The sequence below is a fragment of the Kryptolebias marmoratus genome, linkage group LG16 (assembly GCF_001649575.2).
Source record: "Kryptolebias marmoratus isolate JLee-2015 linkage group LG16, ASM164957v2, whole genome shotgun sequence".
NCBI lineage: Eukaryota > Metazoa > Chordata > Actinopteri > Cyprinodontiformes > Rivulidae > Kryptolebias > Kryptolebias marmoratus.
The window spans coordinates 8,227,753-8,249,667 of NC_051445.1; the positions used below are offsets into that span (position 1 = coordinate 8,227,753).

The 21,915-nt window shown below is 34.3% G+C and overlaps 2 protein-coding genes across 4 annotated transcripts; both read left to right on the top strand.

Annotated features, from left to right (window-relative positions):
* The first annotated feature begins 217 nt into the window (after window positions 1-217).
* On the top strand, window positions 218-4,486 carry LOC108235359 (meprin A subunit beta). The gene is made up of 6 exons (XM_017415305.3): window positions 218-458; window positions 554-727; window positions 1,961-2,066; window positions 2,191-2,235; window positions 3,535-3,579; window positions 4,128-4,486. The coding sequence occupies exons 1-6, from the start codon at window positions 296-298 to the stop codon at window positions 4,189-4,191; spliced, it is 597 nt and encodes a 198-aa protein (XP_017270794.1). The 5' UTR covers window positions 218-295; the 3' UTR covers window positions 4,192-4,486.
* Window positions 4,487-10,687: 6,201 nt separating this feature from the next.
* On the top strand, window positions 10,688-20,849 carry LOC108235546 (meprin A subunit beta). 3 transcript variants are annotated; one of them, XM_017415632.3, is made up of 16 exons: window positions 10,688-10,957; window positions 11,067-11,154; window positions 12,260-12,299; window positions 12,410-12,439; window positions 12,575-12,600; window positions 12,688-12,766; window positions 13,102-13,219; window positions 13,447-13,625; window positions 14,474-14,692; window positions 15,126-15,287; window positions 16,040-16,270; window positions 16,394-16,846; window positions 16,942-17,115; window positions 19,031-19,136; window positions 19,261-19,308; window positions 20,460-20,849. In XM_017415632.3, the coding sequence occupies exons 2-16, from the start codon at window positions 11,086-11,088 to the stop codon at window positions 20,536-20,538; spliced, it is 2,013 nt and encodes a 670-aa protein (XP_017271121.1). In that variant the 5' UTR covers window positions 10,688-10,957; window positions 11,067-11,085; the 3' UTR covers window positions 20,539-20,849. The 3 variants fall into 3 exon arrangements, with proteins under 3 accessions (XP_017271121.1, XP_017271122.1, XP_037836346.1); XM_017415633.3 differs by lacking the exon at window positions 19,261-19,308 and having other exon boundaries at window positions 10,690-10,957; XM_037980418.1 differs by lacking the exons at window positions 10,688-10,957; window positions 11,067-11,154; window positions 12,260-12,299; window positions 13,102-13,219 and having other exon boundaries at window positions 12,408-12,439.
* Window positions 20,850-21,915: the final 1,066 nt, after the last annotated feature.

Below are 21,915 nucleotides of genomic sequence, written 5' to 3' on the forward strand. Positions count from 1 at the left end.
GACTACATTTTACAGTGCGACATAGAATTTTAAATTTAAGAGAAAGGGTACACCAAACCAAAAGAAATAAGTTTCCAGCCATCACCAAACAGATTTTTGAACCACTGAAAGCCTCATTGTCAAGTTATTTCTCCACAGGATCCAGGTAACTTGAAAACCCAAGGACAAACAGACGCAAGTCTTGACTCAGCTTGAAACTTTTTATTTATTNACTATAATATACAGTCCACGGCAGTACTCCAAAGAGGGCTATGCTTTCCAGGTAGCTGCTATACTCTACAAGACATTTGTTGGAATGTATGTGCGGCTTTTGTCTGGTGACTTTGATGACCAGCTGGAGTGGCCCTGCCTACGAAGGCAAATGAATTTTCAACTTCTGGATCAAAACCCCAACATTCAACAGCAAATGTCAAAGCAAAGGAATTTCATCAGTGTTGAAACACATGTGACCTCTAGTGGTACGTTTGAAAGAAAATGTTTAAATTAAAAAAAATAATTCTTACAAAAATGTACATCTGTTCATTATTGTATTGTACATGTTTCATACAAACAGGTACCCTTGTGTGGAGCAATCCACGTGAGACTGGAAAAGGCGTTTTTTTTGAGAATGGAAAGTTAGTCTATGGTGGACCTTTGTGGGGGTATTTCTCCTTTGCAAACTCAGAAGACTTGCAATCCAGAGAGGTCCTTAAAGGAGGGAGTGCCATTTTCATGTTCAACTTTGAAGGTAGGTTTACTGCTTTTTCTTAAAAAAAAAAAATCTGTATCTAAAATTTAAATATTTTGATAAAGATGATTGATATGCTTTCATACTAAAAGGGACATTTTATAACCAGTTTTTATTATTTTATTATTATCATCAGTGGGTTGGAGAGGGTGTAGGCCAGAAATGGCGGGTGTTAGTATTTGTTGAGTTGGGATATTATGTAAAATGTAAATTAAAAACAAAATGGAATAATTTGCAAATCTCACAAACTGATATTTTTTTTACAATGGAAAAGTACTGATATAAAAGGCTGAAGCTAAATTAAGCCTCAAACCGAAGAAAACTTTTAAGTTAAGGTAATTTTGAATTTTATGGCAGCAACGTTTTAAAAGAAGTTGGAACAAGTCCATATTTACCATCATGAAGCCTTCGCTCTTTTTTTAACAACAGTCGAAACATCTAAGAACTGAGTTTTTGAAGGGGAATGTTGTCCCATTCTTGTCTCATTTTGGATTCTAGCTGCTCAACAGTCCTGGGTCTTCTTTGTTGGATTTTCAATTTCATGAATGTGAGAGAGTTTGCTGCTCAGCATATTTCTAATAAACACTGGGCAGGATTTAACTGACTTTATTATAAACGTTGATGTAGATTCTGTCTTCAACTGGACTTCTGCTGACTCTTGTAGATGTTTCACCTCACATCCAAAAGGATTCTTAAGTTCTGATAGTTGGGAGTTCCAGGATTTAAGTTATTATAACAGTCACCAAATAGTGCTGTTAGAGTCACACGAGTTGCTGACTCACCCGTCCGTCCTGTGAGTTGTTTGGATTGTTGACAAGTGTCAATAATATCCAGTAGTATTCTAAAGAGATGTAGGCACATATGGTACGTGCATCCATTTGCATGTATTCAGAAACATTACATAATTATGATAATAAAAATAATGTGTTGTCAATGGCTTCATTTTTAGGGGAGAAACTAATATCAGATTATACTAGTATGAACAGGAAATCAGAACTGGTATACATTTGAGTTTTGCACAGTGCCCCTATAATGAAAAAGCAAGTGATTCTCTGGGTTACTTCACTTCCAACATAATACTTCCAGAACTCTGGACTGTCTGTATTTGTCAGATAGGAAGGGTGGGGGAAAAGGGGGCTGCCGAAATAACTCCCTGAGACATTTAACTTATAATAAAAATAATGAACTTATTTTTTCTCTTTTTCTGTCTTTTTTTCTTTTTGTTTTTGATAGATCTCACTCCACTGGTTAATGGAAGTGCTCTTCCTTGTCCTCAAGTGAGATCAGTGAACATTGAAAATCCTCCATCGATTCTAGAAGGAGGCCCATGCTCACCAAGGTAGAATATTGTGTCATTTTAAATATAGTCTGATTGAAAGTGTACATTAAAGAATTTCCGCAAATGTAAGAATTAGCATTATAGATTCCAACATTCCTGCCAAATAATGCTGTGACTTTTACAGGATCTCAACCACAACCAGCCCACATCCCCAAACAGATAAAATCAGGTATGTCCACATTCAAACTTTTTACACTAAAGAAAACTGTGCCGATCAAAAATGTGCTGATATTAACTCTCCCATAAGTGAAATTTCCCAGTACTGGGATTTCAAATAAAGGTGGGAAAATGAATCACCAATGGATTACCTGTATACAGAGAGGAAACGTTAGCTACTCTGTTAGCAACTCAGTGGGTGGAAGACATAAAACAATTAAAGACAGGAATTTGTTCACATTCAAAATCTGGATTATTGAGCTTTAAACACAATCATTCAGACAGCAGGCAAGATTTTATTAGAAATAATGCATACATTATTCAGAATACAAAGAATGGGTTTTAACAGTGGTATTTTCATGGGTACCAGAACACATTGGAATAACAGGAAATGAAATAGCAGATAAAGTGGCAAAGAAGTAAACACAAAACTATATAAACTTCACAGTAAATACAAGCAAATCAGACACAGAAAGTATCATTAAACAAAGACCTAAGAAAGAATGCCAGAAAACGTGGGATGGAGGAAGCAAAGGAAGATGGTTTTATGTGTTCAAAGGGCAGTAGGAGAATTGAGAGCTGGAAGACGGAGCAGAAAGGAGGAAAGAATAATAACACAACTCCGATTTGGTTGTACAGGACTTAATTACGCACTTTAAAAAATACAGAAGCCTAATTCAGGGAAATGTGACCTCTGCGGGGAGGATGAAAACAACAGAACATGTGATATTAGAATGTAAAAAATATGAAAAAGAAAGAAGATAGATGAAGAGAGATTTTGAAAAGATTAAAGAACAGCTAGACATAATAGACATTTTACAAAGAAATTTTAGAAGTAAACATATTCAAATTATCATTAGTTTTTATTTTTTTAAAAAAGAAACTGATTAATGGAATTCAATTAGATAGTAGGCCTACATACATACAGAGTTAGAAAAAAAAATCCATAGCAAAGCACAATCCATACCAGAAGGTGGCGGTATTGCACACATTAATGTTTTTGGCAACCGACAATAAACTCCACAAGAAGAAAAATAATATAATTAAATGAATAAATTACTGCATTTAATAATGCAATGCAGAATATTATTCAAGAAATAATTTTAATTTTTTTAACTGAGAAAAGGTGGGTTTTCAGCCATGACCAAACAGATTTTTGGATCACAAAAGGCCTTTTTAGTGTGTGGGTGTGATGAGACGTTAATGTCCGAGCTTTGTAACATAGTGACTGCTCGGAATGAATCAGATATTCATTCCAACAGTTTCACTTAATAATTTCTGTTTGCTAATAAATAATATTGTGATTTTACAGGACCTCAACAACCATCAGTCCTCCTCCTACAACAACTGGGCACAGGTATCTGCACTTTGAATCCAACTTTCAACATTTGCAACAGTTGCTGTAGCGATCTAAAGACTGTTGTAATAAGGAAAGTTGTAATGCAGTGGAGAACATTAACATGCTTGAAAGATTTGCCTCTTTCTAGGGTGTAATTTTATTTACATTTAAATGACTTCACAAAGACAATGATGTGAAAGTAATTTAAGTCATTGATTTGTTATACTAAAAAAAATATATATATTAATAATTAATCACACACACACACTCTTTCAGCCTGGGGTTCTACAACACGCTCCATGCAACATGCTGAAAGACATGAAATACACAACGATGAACAACATTTGAAAATAATAAAAAAAAAAAACATTGTAAAACTGTAAAATGTAAAAATAGTTAAATAGTGACTTAATCACTGCATTAAAAAGTGCAACACAGAATCTTATTCGAGGGATAAGATCAGATTTTTTTGTAACATAGTTAATGCTCAGAATGAATTATAAATTTATTCCAACATATTTTTCATACATTTTTTTTGCTGTTAAATAATGTTGTGATTTTTTCAGGATTTCTACCACCACCAGTCCACCTCCTACAACAACAAATAAAAGCAGGTACCGCCACACTTAATCCAACTTCTTAGACTTAATATTTTGCTGTAGCAACCAAAAACTGTGGTGTTGGAAAGATGTCACGCAGTGGAGAACATTAGCAAGCTGCAAAAAAAATATGTCACTGTGGTGGCTAAATTCATTTACATTCAGTTTATATACCAAAGGCAATGCCATGAAACCTAAAAAGACACAAATAGTAGTGTTTTTTGTTCTTGTTGACTTGGTGAGGAGAATCTTGTGTTTCAGAGTTTTGTAACATAATTAATGTCAAGAGTGAATCTAATGTTTTTACCATTAAATACTGCTCAATTCTGTACTTTGTTTTTGTTGCCAAATAATATCATGACTTTTACAGGATCTCAACCACCATCAGCCCACCTCCCAAGACAACAGACGACAGGTATCTGCACTTTGACTCAAACAGTTTGTTTTTTTGTAATATGGAAAGATATAATGCAATGGAAAACACTTGCATGGTTGCTTTTTCATTTTTTTGGGATGTCATTTTAAAAGCACATTTTAGCCATACAGAAGAAAACACAAGTATAAACAATACATAAATAAAAAACACTTTGAATAATGTAAAAATAAATGAAGCATTTATGGTAAAAAGCACAGTCCTAAAGACAAGAAATAGGATCCAAACAGATTTTTAAGTCACAAAAAGCCTCACAAGTGTTGTGGGAGTGAAAGGACTTTGAAAGGAGTTGTATAACATATTTAATGTGTGAGACATGTTTTTTTTTCTTTTTTACACTGTTTGTTCATATTTTCTTTCTGTTGTCAAATAATTTTGTGACTTTTGCAGCTCAACCATCATCATCAGTACACCTCCTAAAACAACAGAAGACAAAAGGTATCCCCATTTTTATCACATTAAGAATCTTACAGCAGTTTAACAAATATTTTAAAACTCAGACCACAAAAGATAAAGATTTACATAAAATACAGACAGAAATGAATGTGAACAAACAATGTTTGAAGCTGGAAATTGAGTCAATGAAATTACTGTTAAGCTATCTAACAAACCATGTTATTATCCTCGACAACATGATGGCTTAGCAGTTAGCACTGTTGCCTCACAGCAGCGTGGTCCTGGGTTTGAGCCCTGGGTTGGACCTGGGGTCTTTCTGTGTGGAGTTTGCATGATCTCCTTGTGTTTGTGTGGGTTTACTCTGAGCGCTCCAGTTTCCACCAGGAAAAAACATGCATGTTAGGCTGCCTCCAGGCCTCCCTTGAAAAAGAAATCTGTGATCTCAAAGGGGCTTGTCCGGGTAAATAAAGGTTAATTAATAAATATTAATTTAGATGAATTGGTAGAAAAAATGAAAAGATGTTGAACTTTAGACATAATCAAAAAGCTTAATAAACCACAAAGAGCACTTTTGTTCCAGACTTGTTGAAACTTCTCACCATTCCTTGTGTATGATGTAGTGACTGTATTTCTTTCTGCTGTAGTGTTTTTGGGTTCGCTCCGGCTGCAGTCTCCTCTCCCTTCCTCTTCCTCCTGCTGACGCTGCTTCTTTTGGTTCAGTGATGCACTCCTCCGATTCACATCATCTGCCTCGTGAAGGTGATGCAGACATTTTATGTTGAAAATGATTTGTAGAATATGTTAAGAATATTGTAAAAGCAACTTTTATTTGTCTTTTTTGTTTTTGTTTGTGATTGTGAATGCAATCAATCATATTCTGTGTGGTTTATTTAATCATATGCTCTTGGTGTTTGGGGGCATGTCAAAATGTCAAATACATGTATGATCTGATTAGCACAGTTTTAAGAAAAATATGAAACATAAGGAAGCATCTCAGATTCATAACACACAACCTCTGACTTCTTGTAATACCATTTGGTTGTCCCCCAAGAAAGCAGCATTTTGTCAACCTGGTAATGAACAACAAAGAAAATGCTAACTTTAAAAAAGAAACTTCTTTGGTGGCATCTAGTGGATGAACGTCTGAAGTGTAGCTGAATCTACAACTCAAAATGAACCGTTTCATTGTGATTGCCCACTCTACAGTTTAGATGACAACTTCTGTTTGGTCATGTGACATTACTGTCTGATATCAGGCAGTTGTTGCGATGCTTTGAACATGGATTTGTCAGGGTGAAAAAAATGTGATTAATAAATGATGAACAAACATTCTTTGTTTACACTTGTGTCCTTGGTTACCCTTTCCTTGTCTCTCCTTGACATTTGTAAACATAATAGATAAGAAACATTATTCATACTAATCCACAGCACATTCTTAAAGTAGCTTGGGAGTGTGTGTGCTGTGAGGTTCCTGCCTCCATGCGCTTATATAATTAACTAGTGAACGGGCACACTTTTAGACTGTCTATATCATATTGTAACTTATATGTACAATGTTTTTTTATGTATGATTTTGACCTGGGTGTAGAAGTGCTTATAAACTGATAAAATAAATATGTAATGCATAAGGTCTTCTCATACAGAATCATTATTAAAGCACACCTCAAAATCCTGATAAAACATTTGTAGCAGTGATGTACCAAATGAAGCTTTGGATGTCATTGATCACGTGACTAGACGATATGAGCCTGGACACAGTGCTGACCTGACCTTGTCAGGTTTCTATCAGAAAATGTTGAAGAGAAGAACCAGTGGGTTTGTTCTTGAGCTGCATGATGGAACAGTTGCCTCGAAGCAAGTAGGCCCTGAATTCCATACTCCTCGTGTATGTACAGTGTGAGTTTTCTCTGGGATCTCCAGTTTTGTTCCTTGAGTTCAAAAACATGCATGTTATGTTAACTGGCAATTGTAAACTTCCCTTAAGTGTTGACATGCATTATTGATAGTTTCTGTATAGGCCTGTGATGAACTTAAACCTGTCCAGAGTGTCCCCTACCACTTGCCTAATGTCTGATTTAAACAGGCACTATAATCTCCCCCCAAACCCTGAACAGCATCGAACAGTAAAAAAAAAAAATGGATGGAAAAACAGATTGGTTTATGCACGCCTAACTTTGACAGGAACAGCTGTTGACAGAGTAGTGAAAAGCTATGTGTAAAAAAGAGTTAATGAGTCATGATCAAAGTTTTGACAACTCAAATTACAAAATGTGTTATCTGAAAGTTTTTGTCTTTGTCATTGCTGGAACTGTTTCCATTATCCATGTGACCTGTTTTTAAATAAGTCGTAATTACTGCAAGTGTGATGTGAGTATGATTTCAGAAATTTACAGCAGAGTAAAAATAACCTGACGATCATTCAAAAGGGCAAGGCAACGTGTCAAAGCCAGCAATTAGAAAATAGTTTACAAGAAATGCTCAACAATGCAATGCAAACAAGCTTGTCATGTTCAAGCACATTTACAGAAAGTATCAGTGCGTGTTTTCTAAGCTCAGTCACACAAATATCACTGCCTGAAAATATGAAATCAATATTAAATAATAAATTAACAGTGAAAATAAAGTATAAAACTTGTGATTTAATATCTCCAGTATCTTTTTTTTAACGTAAGTTAAAGCTGAGCAGGGATCTAATGTAAACATCTTAAATGGTTAATAAGTCAATTAAAATAGAATCACAAATAAAATAAATCCACATGGACTGCATAAATTTGACCTCTTGAAAAACAAAAACCTACTCTGTTACACAATTTATGACCTTTTATTTAAATAACAAAAATCTCCCATCTCTTTCTTTCCTTTTTCTATTGATGTCATTTGGAACATTATCACTGAATTCCAAAGATTACAATTTATCTTACTTTTGTCTGGGTGTGCTTGCATTCATTTATCTGTAGATGTTACCAGAGGTTGTTCCATGTAGGTTGAAATGAACCTTATTTAAAAAAAAATTGTATGACAAATGTTCAACTAATTACTTCAACAAATCTGTCTTTTTAATGTATGTGATCACATTTTTTTTATTGAAGTCTCATTTGCATTTTATTTAAGACTACTTGTGGTCTACATTTAAATAAACATAATTTACATGTAAGAAGTTGATACTTTTTTTTTGGTTGGTCAATGCCTTTTTTGTGTTGGAGTCTTTTCTATGTTGCTGTTCTTCCAGACAGGCGGCTCCAAAGCTAAATAGATTGCTTTAAGGCTTCAATACAAGACAATAACAATATGACAATGTTTGCTTGCCTGAACTAAATCTTATGTTGTACTGTTTGTCTTCAAGTAACGTTATTGGCCCATTCATTTAATTTGCTAAAATAATAATCAATTGTACTGCTGCCTTCCAATAAGAGACAATAAATAAAAAAATAATAAAGCTTTCATTTTATAATTGTTAAACTGACAACTGTACAAGAAAATCCTATACCTTTATTTTTTTTATATAAAAAAATTAAAATGGGAGCAGTTCATTGAAACGTACACTTATATCTTAAAATACCAAGTTTGAAGCAGAAGGAAGATTTCAGACATCTGGATGGAGGAAGGCAAACATTTTCTAAACAGACAAACAACTAAAGAACTCAGGGAACAGAACAGGTAGGACAACATAATTACAGATTGTAAACAGCTGAGTAGAGATTACTCAGCATTGTTACTAACAATGGCCAGAGAAAAACTAAACCTAAAACTGCTTAACTGAAAACATCAGGCAACCGAAAATAATCCAAATGAAATGTAGTCACTCTCTTTTGTAATTAATTGCTGGGTTTTTTGACACACAATCATCTAATCACGAAGAGAATCTGGTAATAATAGGGAGTGAGGAAGAAACAGAGTTCGTGAGGAGGAACTGAGAAGAAATCAGTCAAGGCCAGGTGGAAAGGGAGTAATGGAGGTCCAGAGTCTTTCTCAGTTCCCACATAGCACAAAGATCAATAACATTTCAAACCTTGATACAAAGACAAAAAAGGAAAATAACTTCATTAAGTCTTCTATTGATGCACTTGTGCAGGCAAGAATCATAATTATTGTTACACATTTTACAGTCCAAAAGAACATCATTAAAATTTTCCATTACATTTAACTTGTTAGTTTATGAAGTGTGAACTTGCACAGCAAGTTTAGTTTTGCATTTTATTTTAATTGTGGTGTTGTTGTTCTTTGACTATTGTTCTTTGACTATTCTTTTTTTTTAATGAAGCCAGGTGTGTCTCTGGGTTTTGTTGTATTTTATGACATTTTTGTGAGTCATACCTTAGACACCATGTTAGCAGTGCGGGCACTTGTTTTTTTGATTACCCGTGTCCTTAAAAACTGGCGCATGTTTACAGGAAACATCACTTATCGTAACTTGCTCTTCCGGTATACTGATCGGAAGGGTAATTCTTTCTCTATCCTGTTGATGTTCTCATAAGGACTGAAAGCTCACCATGTTTTCTTTTTTTTCAATAAAACAGGGCACAGTAATGTATACATAATGATAGATAAATTCATTCTTCAAATGTGGAGCTACTGAAACAAAATAACATGTTGAGATATGAAAGATGAGAAAGCTATCATATGTTACTAAAATCTTGGAAAACAAAAACATTTGGGTACATTTCACATATTTAAAAGAATAAAAAAGGCTATTAAATCTACCATCTTTAGCTGCACAGGGATGAGGTGATTACCTCTGTCTCCTGACAGCATGAGGGTTTTTATACCTTGTTGTGTTCAGCAAGAACAAAACAAAACAACTTTTAGAATCAAAGTTAAAATGGATGGTGTATCACAGATCTATCAAAGAAAGAGATGTGTTCCCCCTGCCCCTTTAATTTCTGACAGATTTATCAAGCTCCAGAAGATTATTATTGCTGAACTATTAATAAAACAACTAATCATACTAAATAATTTCTCTGTTATGGACAACTTGAAGTTTTGTGTGCTTCTGTGTCTGTGGTCACATTCAAGCAGAACAATTCTTTAAGATCAATAACAGCCAATCAGAATGGAAATCAGAAGTTTTTGCAAACTACAAATGACAAGCTATTTGTTTTGCTTTGTAAACATTTGAAAGAATATATTTTATCAATTGGATTTTTAAGATCCCTGTATTTGTTCGAGAAAAACAAATTTATAAATTTCTTCCAGTCTCATGATGTGGACAGTTTTAAAACGCAGGACATGAGAATGAATCTCAAGATTGCCATTTTTTTAAACTTTTTTTTACTGTGCTTCTACTGTATTTTTTGAACCTGCATCCCTCTGAGGTGATAGCTTTAACAGCAGTGCTGTTGTGCCACTTTTTACATTCAGATTTAATAAATCTACAGCGCCTGCAAGGCTCAGACAATTTTAAGCCTTTCTGATCTCTCATCTTAACTCGTCTGAGACTACTGCATGACATGCACAATAAAATAAAAAAGGACAATAGGTTTACTGACAGGTTTATTGTGGTGTGAAAGATGAGAGAACAATGAGGAGAAGCTGGTATTAACAAACTACTGCTGGAAGTGGAAAGGCAGTCCTCATTGTTTAAATCTCACGTTCCTGGTTACAGTCAGGTGTAGAGTTACCACTGGATTTATGCAAATATGTGGTAGCACTATTCCTATATATAGAGGTGTGCACAGTTTTCTTGGTTTGCATATGCTGTTGAGTCATTTTACCCAAACTTACACTGTGTAGTTATTTTTAGTATTAGCTTACATATTTTGTATCCAATGGCTAAAATTATTCCGCAACACTATCTTGATAAGATAAGTATTGTCTACTGACACATTTGATTCTGGGGTTTTTTTTAACTGTAACTCTCAGCTGATTCTCTGAAATGCTTGCTTGGTGACATACTGTTAACTTAAAACCTTCCTGGTGCTTTTGGAGCATCTCATTTGAAGTCAGACTGTCAGACTTGCTGTCAGCACAGGTAAGAAATAAATTACAATAAACTTGACATTAAGCTCAATTCTTGATGGCAATTAAATATTTCAGTCTTTGAATGAATTTATTATCTATCCATGAAATTTCTTCTTTAGGTTTAGTCTAAGACTCACCATGAAGTTGAAAGCCTACTTTCTCTTTATGGTAAACTTGGCAGTTTCATCAGTGTTCTCCAACCCTACAGTAAGTATTTTTATTTACCTTGTGCTGTCTCAGAAATTTTAACTTTTAGAACTATAAGATTATAACACATGGAAATATAAATAAATCATACCACACTGAATGCAGTTGTTTCACTCTACTGAGCAGTAAGTGTCTAAGATATTTATATTTATTTGACTTTCTTGGCAGCTTGAGTCCCTGGTTTTGTAGGGACCAATGATGTCTGCGCAGAGTACACACTTAATAATAATCACCTTAGACTTTTTGGTAGATTAATTAAATAAACACAACAATTTTTTGTTAAAGGGGACCTAATATGCAAAATTCCCTTTTTGAATGTTTTTGTACTTCCATTTGGGTATCTACTACTTCCAGAAATAGCCCAAGCACAAAAAAAACAAAAAACATCCAGCCTTTTTTTGATAATAAATAAATGTTTTCTGGTGTCTGTAAAACGACCTGTTTCAAAAACCTTGAATTGTTGCGTTACAATTCTTGTTACCTTGCAACCCCAAGCCAAGCCCAGCCCCTCACCTAGCAACCCAAGTGGAGCTCCACCCACTTCATTACAAGAAGTTCATCACCTTAGTTCTGCTGGTTTTACTGCTTCACAATCAATGTCTGCTGGAAAAGGAAAATGTTCTGTTGTCGGCTGCTGCTGTCCCGACCTGGTACCAGTCGGGTTACGGACCCACTTACTTCCGTTCTCCTACTTGACAAATGTCAGTTAATGAGTTTGAATTAATATTGATATAAATGTGCGTGAGAGCTGCAGTGTTTAATCCTTCAGTGAGTTTTCATGTTTTGAGATGGGACACTGAGTTAGGGGGCGTGGCCAACAGCAGCTTATTTGCATAATAGTGACATAGCTCTAAAACATCTCATTTTGAAATGAGCTCAAAACAGGCAGAACTGATCAGGTGAAATCTCAATATCTGAGAATGACTTTGTGTATTAAATGTAATGAAGATGTTTTGTATAGCCCACAGACCTATCCTGACTTCTTCAAGAAAGCATGATAGGACCCCTTTAAGTTTAAAAGCAATTATATTTTAGCTACATTGATTTTAAAAAACTCATTAAAATTTATGCTGCTGCTGATTTTTTTTTCTGTCTTTTAATACAGGTTAATCCAGATGTAATTAATGCAGAAGTAGAGATAGGAGGTAAGTTCCTTTTTTTTTTTTAGATTCTTCCAAATTGGTTGTATATGTTAATATGGTTTTAGTTTATAAATTAATGTGAGTTTACAAAAAAGTATTGTGTATTTTTGTAGATGTTGGTGAAAACATGAGACTTTCAGATGGTAAGGTGATTTATTTTTTCCATAAATAGATATTTTGGAGAAAAATTTTACGTTACCTTCATATTTAACAATGCTTTCTAAGTTGAGTATGTGATTTCTTTCTTTGAAATTGCTTTTCTTTATGCTCAATTTTAGATTTACTTCTTGATGATATTCGCAGGGTAAGTTTAATATTTTTACGATTGTGAGCTTGTACAATATTTAAGCATTTTTTTTGTCTCATATGTTTTATGTCACAAATATCTCAGCCACAAACTCGTAGTACTATTATTGATGAGACCATACTCTGGACATCCCCAGTTTCCTATGTGTTGGACAAAAGTCTTGGTAATTTTTTTATTTTTTCTTTCACAACAGAATATTTGTTGCATCTTTGTTTTGTACAATGTAAGTGTTTGCATTGCTTATGGAAGTCTGTAAATGTAAACTGCTTCCGAACTAGAATATACCAATTAGCAAATGTCAGTCAACAAGAGGCTGTTGTCACAAACATCGCACATAACTGAAAAAGGAAACAGCAAAAGATTCAATTGGGAATCATTTATGTTATTTTAAATGCATATTATTAGAAACTACTCCTAATAATTTTTTAATAATCTGAAATTAAGTCATTTTTTTGTTTCATATTATGTCTTTCACTACATTATTTTAAATAATGAAAGACCTGAACGCTAAAGGAGTAATCGTACGAGCATTAGACCAGTTCAGAGTGAAGTCATGCATCAACTTCAAAGTATGGGACTCTGAGGAGTACTACCTTAACATCCAAAAGTTAACTGGGTATGTATTAGTTTTCTATCGCTGTGCCTTAGTAATTAGTGTCAACTAAATATTATTATTAACACAGTCCAAGTTAACCAGTTAAGCAATTAATTGAATTACGCAATGTCAGTAATTTATGATTCCCATCTAGTACAGGCTTGTAATCCACTGCATGCTTAGTGCTGGAAGTTCATTTTATTTATTTTTTGTTGTTATTATTAATAAGTGTTTTATTTCTATTATAGGTGTTGGTCTTTTATTGGTAGAACAATGGCCAATGGACAGGACCTCTCGATTGGTGCAGGCTGTGATTTAATTTCAATTGTTGAACATGAGATTCTTCATGCTCTGGGCTTCTACCATGAACAATCGAGATTTGACAGAGATGATCATATACAAGTTCTTTTCAACAACATCTTAGAAGGTTAAACTCTTTCTTTTTCAAAATATTATTTTCTTTGTTTTCCCTCTGTCAAAAAAAGGGTTATCAAAATAATCAATAGTCAAATATTAATCAGTACTAAAGTTTACTATTTTCATTGATAACAATCAGTGGGACTTTAAATATTCTTCACTTTTCTCTTTTTCTTTTGTTATTATATACTAGAAACCCCCACTTGCTACTGAGAATCTGTTTGTCTTCCATGAGTGTTACAATTGTGTTAATTACAAGTACTATACTACTAATACTTTACTAGCACAGCTCTGTGGTCCTCAGACCATCACTTAGTGTCAAAAGAAACAAGCATAAAACCTACTTGAAACATGACACAGACACGTTCTCAAAGGGGATAATATGTAACATCAGTGGTTAATCACATTTTCATTTATATATATTTTTTATATTCTGGTATTTTTTGTTTTAAAATTATTGCAAATAAATTACCCAATGTAAGCTATTTTGTATTTCTTTCTGTGGCACAAAGAAGAGTAATTTGCTAACTTTGCCACAAACTGTAAATTTAAAACAGTTATAAGGCATAAACAACATGTCACAAAAAGATCCAGACATGACCTCTGTGATAAACTGAAACATTGTAAAGAGGCAGGAAACTCCCTAATCATATTAATGCAGCTAACTGAAAATTACAGTGTTAAGATTGTTTCACTCAACATGCAAATAAACAAATTCAGATTAATTACTTAACATTATTATTGACAAGTGTTTTGGTTATAGTGAAGTTATTTTTTCATTTTAGCAATATATATTAATTTTGCAATTTCTCCATGCAGTATTCTTTATTATATGTTGATATTCTGTTTGCAATTTAGGTCAAGAGCGTAATTTTGATAAGGTTAGCAGTGACATCAGCACCACCCATGGAACTCCGTATGACTACTGGTCGGTGATGCACTATAATAAAAATACATTCACCAATGGCAATGGGCCTACAATTATGACCATAAATCCAATATTTCAAGACGTTATTGGCCAACAACTGGACATGAGTCCTCTTGACGCCAAAGAGTTAAACCTTCTCTACAGCTGCAGTAAGTACGAAAAGATTGTTAAATATTTGTGATTGGGGGGACGGGGGGATTGTTCAAATGATGCAAGTCAAAACATATACAGTGTGTCACTATAAAAAAGAAAAGTTAATATTGTCATCATTCCAGCTACGTATGTATATTTCTTCATCAATTATTCAACTTGACTTAGAGATTTAGAAATATAACTGCTTTTTTTGTTTCTTGGTGATTCAGAAGCTACACTTGTATAAAAGCAAAAACTTTTTTTCTATTTCTTCTTTAAGCTACTCTATTTAGGGGTCAATCCAGCAAATCATCTGCCTCTATCACAAGCTAACACTAGCATTTTCCCCCTTGTCATTCCAACCCTTTGCATACCCTCATTCACTACATCCATGAACCTTCTCTTTGGTCTTCCTTTTTTAATCTACTGCCTTTGTTTTCACTTTGACAGAATCATCTGTTGCCTTCCGGTTGTACTGTGGCTTTTCTAATGGAACTATGTGCAAAATGGACCAGTGTTCACAAAGTGGCAATGGCTTTGAAGTTGTTACACAGGTTAATAGAGGTCCAAGTTCTGATCATACCAGTTTACCCAGTGGAAACAGAAATATTGGTAAGGTTTTAACCTAAACTATTATTTTATATTTTTAAGTCAAATTGTTTAACAAAATAAACTGAGAATTTTATGTGATAGTACTGAATTGAAACAATAAAAATATACAAATAAAATCAATTGAAGAGTTCTTATAATTTGTGTAAATACATTAATATTACAAAGCACATGTGTTTAATAGTGCAAACCATAACGCTTACCTATTCTCAAAAAAAAAAGTAATGTTTAAAAATAATAGATATTGTCTACCTTATTTTTAAAGTAAACTAATATTGATTTTATGAAAATATAGAATTTTGAAGTTCTAGCTAGCAAAAAAATATCTCCCTCCAGTTAGTATTTCAGTCTTAGTTCTTCTGTTCAATGTCTTACCTTGGGGACAGCTCGTTCAGTTTTATGCATATTTTTTTGTTATATATGTCATGTATTTTAGTTGAATTAGGAAATGAGAGTACATAATTCACAAGTTTTTACCTGAATACACCACTTTGGGCCAAAAATGCCCCCATGAAAGACACAGTTAAAATCACATCTACTTAGCTCTAACTTTTTCATTTATAGAGTCCTAAACGCTTTTTAATGGGTTTTGGTACTGTTTTAATTTGTTCTACAACAAAATACAGTGACTTTTTATGGTTGTTAAAAGCACATTTATTTTATCTCTGGGGTAGTCTAAATGTTCAACTTGTCTGTAAGTCAAATCTAGAAGAAAGTAAGAGATCACCATATTTTTTTGGCCAACTTCATTTTAGGTCAGGAAGTAGGATACTTCATCCATGCCAGCACAGCATCAGGTCAAGAAGGAGATTCAGCCCGGCTGGAGACCCAAATATTGAGTCTCAACAGGGGATGTAATGTCCAGTGTCTGCAGTTCTATTATTTCCACAGTGGGAATGAGTCTGACCAACTCAACATCTGGATCAGAGAGTTTCAAGATGAACAGGACACCACAGGAACCATCCGCCTTGTGGATCAGATCACAGGTAATGTCTAGATATTCAAAACAAGAGAATTGCAATTGAATTTTCTTTCTAAATTTAGTTCCAGTTGTGCAAACAGTGAAATTTAAATAGCCCAACATAGTATTCCAAAACTCCCCTCTGCAGGCTCACCAACATCTCACTGGAAGCTCCACCATGTTTCTCTAAATGCCACCAAACAATTCCAGGTGGTGTTTGAAGTTCGGAAAGGAGCAGGAAGCTCTACAGGCGGCTTCTCAATTGATGACATCAATCTTTCTGAAACAGAGTGTCCGCATGTAACCTTGCAAATTGATGACTTTGAGGAACTTTTAAACACTAGTGCCTCTGGAACTATAATATACAGTCCACGGCAGTACTCCAAAGAGGGCTATGCTTTCCGAGTAGCTGTTATACTCTACCAGACACGTGTTGGATTTTTTGTGCAACTCTTGTCTGGTGACTTTGATGACCAGCTGGAGTGGCCCTGCCTACGAAGGCAAATGAATTTTCAACTTCTGGATCAAAACCCCAACATTCAACAGCAAATGTCATTGCAAAGGAATTTTGTCAGTGTTGAAACCCAAGTGACCCCTAATGGTATGTTTGAGAGAAAATGTTTGAATTCAAAAAAAGGATGTTTACAAAAATGTGCATTTGTTCATTTTTGTATTGTACATGTTTCATATAAACAGGTACCATTGTGTGGAGCAATCCACGTGAGACTGGAAGGGTAGTTTTTTCTGAGAATGGGGAGTTAGTCTATGGTGGACCTTTGAGGGGGTTTACAGCCTTTGCAGACTCAAAAGACTTGCAATCCAGAGATGTCCTTAAAGGAGGGAGTGCCATTTTCATATTTAACTTTGAAGGTAGGTTCAGTGCTTTTCTTTTGAAAAAATGGACATGTACCTAAAATTGATTATTTTAAATAATTTTTTTTTATTATCATCAGTGGGTTGGAGAGGGTGTAGGGCAGAAATGGCTGGTGTTTATATTTGTTGAGGTAATCTAGTATTTGTGTTCATACATAATTTAACCAGGGTTTAAAAAACTGTTTTGAACTACTCCTAAGAATATGTTGAATTATTTCAGTAATTGGGACTACAAATGTAACATTGGTTAATGTTCTTTTTCTAAATTGAGAAATAACTGAAGCAGCTTAAAATATTCTAAACTGATACTTTGCAAGGACAGCTGAGAGGAAGAATAGCTAATGATATGAAGAGGATACAAATTGGACAACTGAACACAGTGAGTCTTTAAATAAAGCAGCAAAGGACAACTTCAATTTTAAAAAGTTGGGATATTATCTAAAATGTAAATTAAAAACAAAATGGAATAATTTGCAAATCTCACAAACTGATATTTTATTTACAATGGAACATAGTACTGATATAAAAGGCTGAAGCTAAATTACGCTTCATACTGAAGGAGACTTTTAAATTAAGGTAATTTTGAATTTTATGGCAGCAACGTTTCAAAAGAAGTTGGAACAAGTCCATATTTACCATCGTGAAGCCTTCGCTCTTTTTTTAACAACAGTCGAAACATCTAGGAACTGAGAAGACCACTGGCTGAAGTTTTTGGAGGACAATGTTGTCCCATTCTTGTCTCATTAAGGATTTTAGCTGCTCAACAGTCCTGGGTCTTCTTTGTTGGATTTTCAATTTCATGAATGTGCCAAATCTTTTGACATTATCAACTGTAGATGATGATGGATTTAAAGTCTTTCCATTGTTCTGTTGAGGAAGATTATTCTAAAATTGTTCCACTATTTTTAGATGCATTTTTTTCAGTGGTGAACCTCTGCCCATGTTTACTTTTTAAGGGATTCAGCCTGTCTAAAATGCTCTTTAGATACTTCTTACTGACTTGTTGTCAATCAACCAAATTGGTAGCAAAAGGCTCCTCCAGCCATTTCTTAATCTTACTTTTAGTCTTTTGTTGCCCCTGTCCACACTTTTTTTGACATGTGTTGCTGCCATAAAATTTTAAATCACCTATTTTTTTTAAAAAAAAGTTAATAATTGAGTAAATAAAACAAAATAATAACATTTGATATGTTTAAAACCAAAAATCTAAAAACTAGTGCTCCAGGACCATAACAGGACAGGCTGTGAGAGAGTTTGCTGCTCAGCATGTTTCTTATAAACATGGGGCAGGATTTATCTGCCTTTATTAAAACAGCTGTCGTAGATTCTGTCATCCAGGACAAAACAATCCGTATATCCAAAAGGATTCTTAAGTTCTGATAGTAGGTTGGGAGTTCCAGGATTTAAGTCATTATAACAGTATAAATGGTGCCGTTAGGGTCACACGAGTTGCTGACTCACCCGTCCATCCTGTGAGTTGTTTGGATTGTTGACAAGGGTCAATAATATCCAGTAGTATTCTAAAGAGATGTAGGCACATATGGTACGTGCATCCATTTGCATGTATTCAGAAACATTACATAATTATGATAATAAAAATGATGTGTTGTCAATGGCTTCATTTTTGGTGGAGAAACTAATATCAGATTATATTAGTATGAACAGGAAATCAGAACTGGTATACATTTGAGTTTTGCACAGTGCCCCTATAATGAAAAAGCAAGTGATTCTCTGGATTACTTCACTTCCAACATAATACTTCCAGAACTCTGGACTGTCTGTATTTGTCAGATAGGAAGGGTGGGGGAAAAGGGGGCTGCCGAAATAACTCCCTGAGACATTTAACTTATAATAAAAATAATGAACTTATTTTTTCTCTTTTTCTGTCTTTTTTTCTTTTTGTTTTTGATAGATCTCACTCCACTGGTTAATGGAAGTGCTCTTCCTTGTCCTCAAGTGAGATCAGTGAACATTGAAAATCCTCCATCGATTCTAGAAGGAGGCCCATGCTCACCAAGGTAGAATATTGTGTCATTTTAAATATAGTCTGATTGAAAGTGTACATTAAAGAATTTCCGCAAATGTAAGAATTAGCATTATAGATTCCAACATTCCTGCCAAATAATGCTGTGACTTTTACAGGATCTCAACCACAACCAGCCCACATCCCCAAACAAGAGATACAATTAGGTTTGGCCACATTCGATCAAACTTTTTACACTTACAATAATTACAAAACCTGTACCAAACAAAAATGTGCTGATATGAAAAAAAAATATAATAGTAGAGAACATTAGCAAGCTGGAAAAAAATCATATCCTTGTACTGGCCAAATTTATTTACAATTTAAACAAAATTGCAAAGGCAACAACATGAAACCTAACGAGCCAAAGTAGTATTTTCTTTTTTTTTTTCTTCATTTGTTGAGGTATTTAAAAAAAAAAAAAGTTTTTTAGTATGGGGGTTTACTTTGTGCTTTAGGTAAAATACAGAAAATTGTAAAACTGATTAAAATGTAAAAATAATTGGTGAATAAATTGCATTTTATAATGCAATGCAGAAAATCAATCAAGGAGTGAAATATATAAAAAAGAGAGAGAAAAGGTTGGTTTTCAGCCATGGCCAAACACATTTCTTTGATCACAAAAGGCCTTATTAGTGATGTGGATGTGATGAGACGTTGCATTCACACCTAATCCAACTTGTTAGACTTAATATTTTGCTGTAGCAACCCAAAAATGTGGTGATATGAAAAGATGTCACGCAGTGGAGAACATTAGCAAGCTGAAAAAAAAATGTCATTGTAGTGGCTAATGATGGGGAATAAAGAAAGAAAGAACAACATTTGCAACAATAAAAAATATAAAATTGCACAAAATTTTAATATAAATAAATGACTATTTTTTACAGTGCAAAGTACAATTTTAAATTTAAGGGAAAGGGTACACCACACCAAAAGAAATAAGTTTCCAGCCATCACCAAACAGATTTTTGAACCACTGAAAGCCTTATAAGTGCTGTGGGTGTGGTAAAACTTTTATTTCAGAGCTTTGTAACATAATTAATGTTTATATGGGCAGTGCTGTTCATGAATTTATGAAAGATACTTTATAGAATCACTGAAATCAGAAGACTGCAAATTGTAATGTTGTCAAACTATATAACAAACCAAACTATGATCCTAATTTAGATGAGTTGGGGGGAAAAAATGAAAAGATGTTGAACTTTAGACATAATCAAAAAGCTCCATAAACCACAAAGAGCACTTTTGTTCCAGACTTGTTGAAACTTCTCACCATTCCTTGTGTATGATGTAGTGACTGTATTTCTTTCTGTTGTAGTGTTTTTGGGTTCGCTCCGGCTGCAGTCTCCTCTCCCTTTCTCACCCTCCTGCTGACGCTGCTTCTTTTGGTTCAGTGATGTACGAGAAGGATCTCTTTTTCAACACATACAACCTCTGACTTTGGTTGTTTCCCAAGAAAGCAGCATTTTCCCATCCTGGTCTCCAAATCACAACCAAGAGGAAGTTTCTAAAATGAAGTGTGATTTTTATTATTTTTTTTATAATATGCAAGCATATTTAAACACAACCAAGCGAAGAACTTCAGGGTGAACTAAGGCCAAAACAATAAACAAAATGCTAACATTAAAAAAAAAAAAAACTAAACCTAGAGATGTCCAAAAAAAGATTTTTTAAGCTTTGCAAAAAAGGGTTTTGTCAAAGAAAGGTTCATTACTAGTAGCTTTTCAACACAGTCCTCTTTGGTGGCATCTGGTGGATGAAGGTCTGAAGTGTAACTTGAATCTACAACTCGAAATGAACCATTTCATGGTGATTGCGCACTCTAGAGTTTAGTTGACAACTTCTGTTTGGTCATGTGACATTACTGTCTGATATCAGGCAGTTGTTGTGATGCTTTGAACATGGATTTGTCAGGGTGAAAAAAAGTATTTGATTAATAAATGATGAACAAACATTCATTGTTTACACTTGTGTCCTTGGTTACCCTTTGCTTGTCTCTCCTTGACATTTGTAAACATAATAGATAAGAAACATTATTCATACTAATCCACAGCACATTCTTAAAGTAGCTTGGGAGTGTGTGTGCTGTGAGGTTCCTGCCTCCATGCGCTTATATAATTAACTAGTGAACGGGCACACTTTTAGACTGTCTATATCATATTGTAACTTATATGTACAATGTTTTTTTATGTATGATTTTGACCTGGGTGTAGAAGTGCTTATAAACTGATAAAATAAATATGTAATGCATAAGGTCTTCTCATACAGAATCATTATTAAAGCACACCTCAAAATCCTGATAAAACATTTGTAGCAGTGATGTACCAAATGAAGCTTTGGATGTCATTGATCACGTGACTAGACGATATGAGCCTGGACACAGTGCTGACCTGACCTTGTCAGGTTTCTATCAGAAAATGTTGAAGAGAAGAACCAGTGGGTTTGTTCTTGAGCTGCATGATGGAACAGTTGCCTCGAAGCAAGTAGGCCCTGAATTCCATACTCCTCGTGTATGTACAGTGTGAGTTTTCTCAGGGATCTCCAGTTTTGTTCCTTGAGTTCAAAAACATGCATGTTATTTATTTATGCACGCCTAACTTTGACAGGAACAGCTGTTGACAGAGTAGTGAAAAGCTATGTGTGAAAAAGAGTTAATGATCAAAGTTTTGACAACTCAAATTGCAAAATGTGTTATCTGAAAGTTTTTGTCTTTGTCATTGCTGGAACTGTTTCCATTATCCATGTGACCTGTTTTTAATAAGTCGTAATTACTG

What these genes read in the sequence shown, in the direction of transcription:
- LOC108235359 (XM_017415305.3), top strand. Translation starts at nt 296, where the DNA reads ATGTATGTGCGGCTTTTGTCTGGTGACTTTGATGACCAGCTGGAGTGG. An exon ending in GGAGGCCCATGCTCACCAAG is followed by an intron (nt 2,067 to 2,190) that starts GTAGAATATTGT and finishes TGACTTTTACAG; the next exon opens with GATCTCAACCACAACCAGCC. An exon ending in CCTACAACAACTGGGCACAG is followed by an intron (nt 3,580 to 4,127) that starts GTATCTGCACTT and finishes TGATTTTTTCAG; the next exon opens with GATTTCTACCACCACCAGTC.
- LOC108235546 (XM_017415632.3), top strand. Translation starts at nt 11,086, where the DNA reads ATGAAGTTGAAAGCCTACTTTCTCTTTATGGTAAACTTGGCAGTTTCA. An exon ending in TTTCAACAACATCTTAGAAG is followed by an intron (nt 13,626 to 14,473) that starts GTTAAACTCTTT and finishes TTTGCAATTTAG; the next exon opens with GTCAAGAGCGTAATTTTGAT. An exon ending in CAAACAAGAGATACAATTAG is followed by an intron (nt 19,309 to 20,459) that starts GTTTGGCCACAT and finishes TTTCTGTTGTAG; the next exon opens with TGTTTTTGGGTTCGCTCCGG.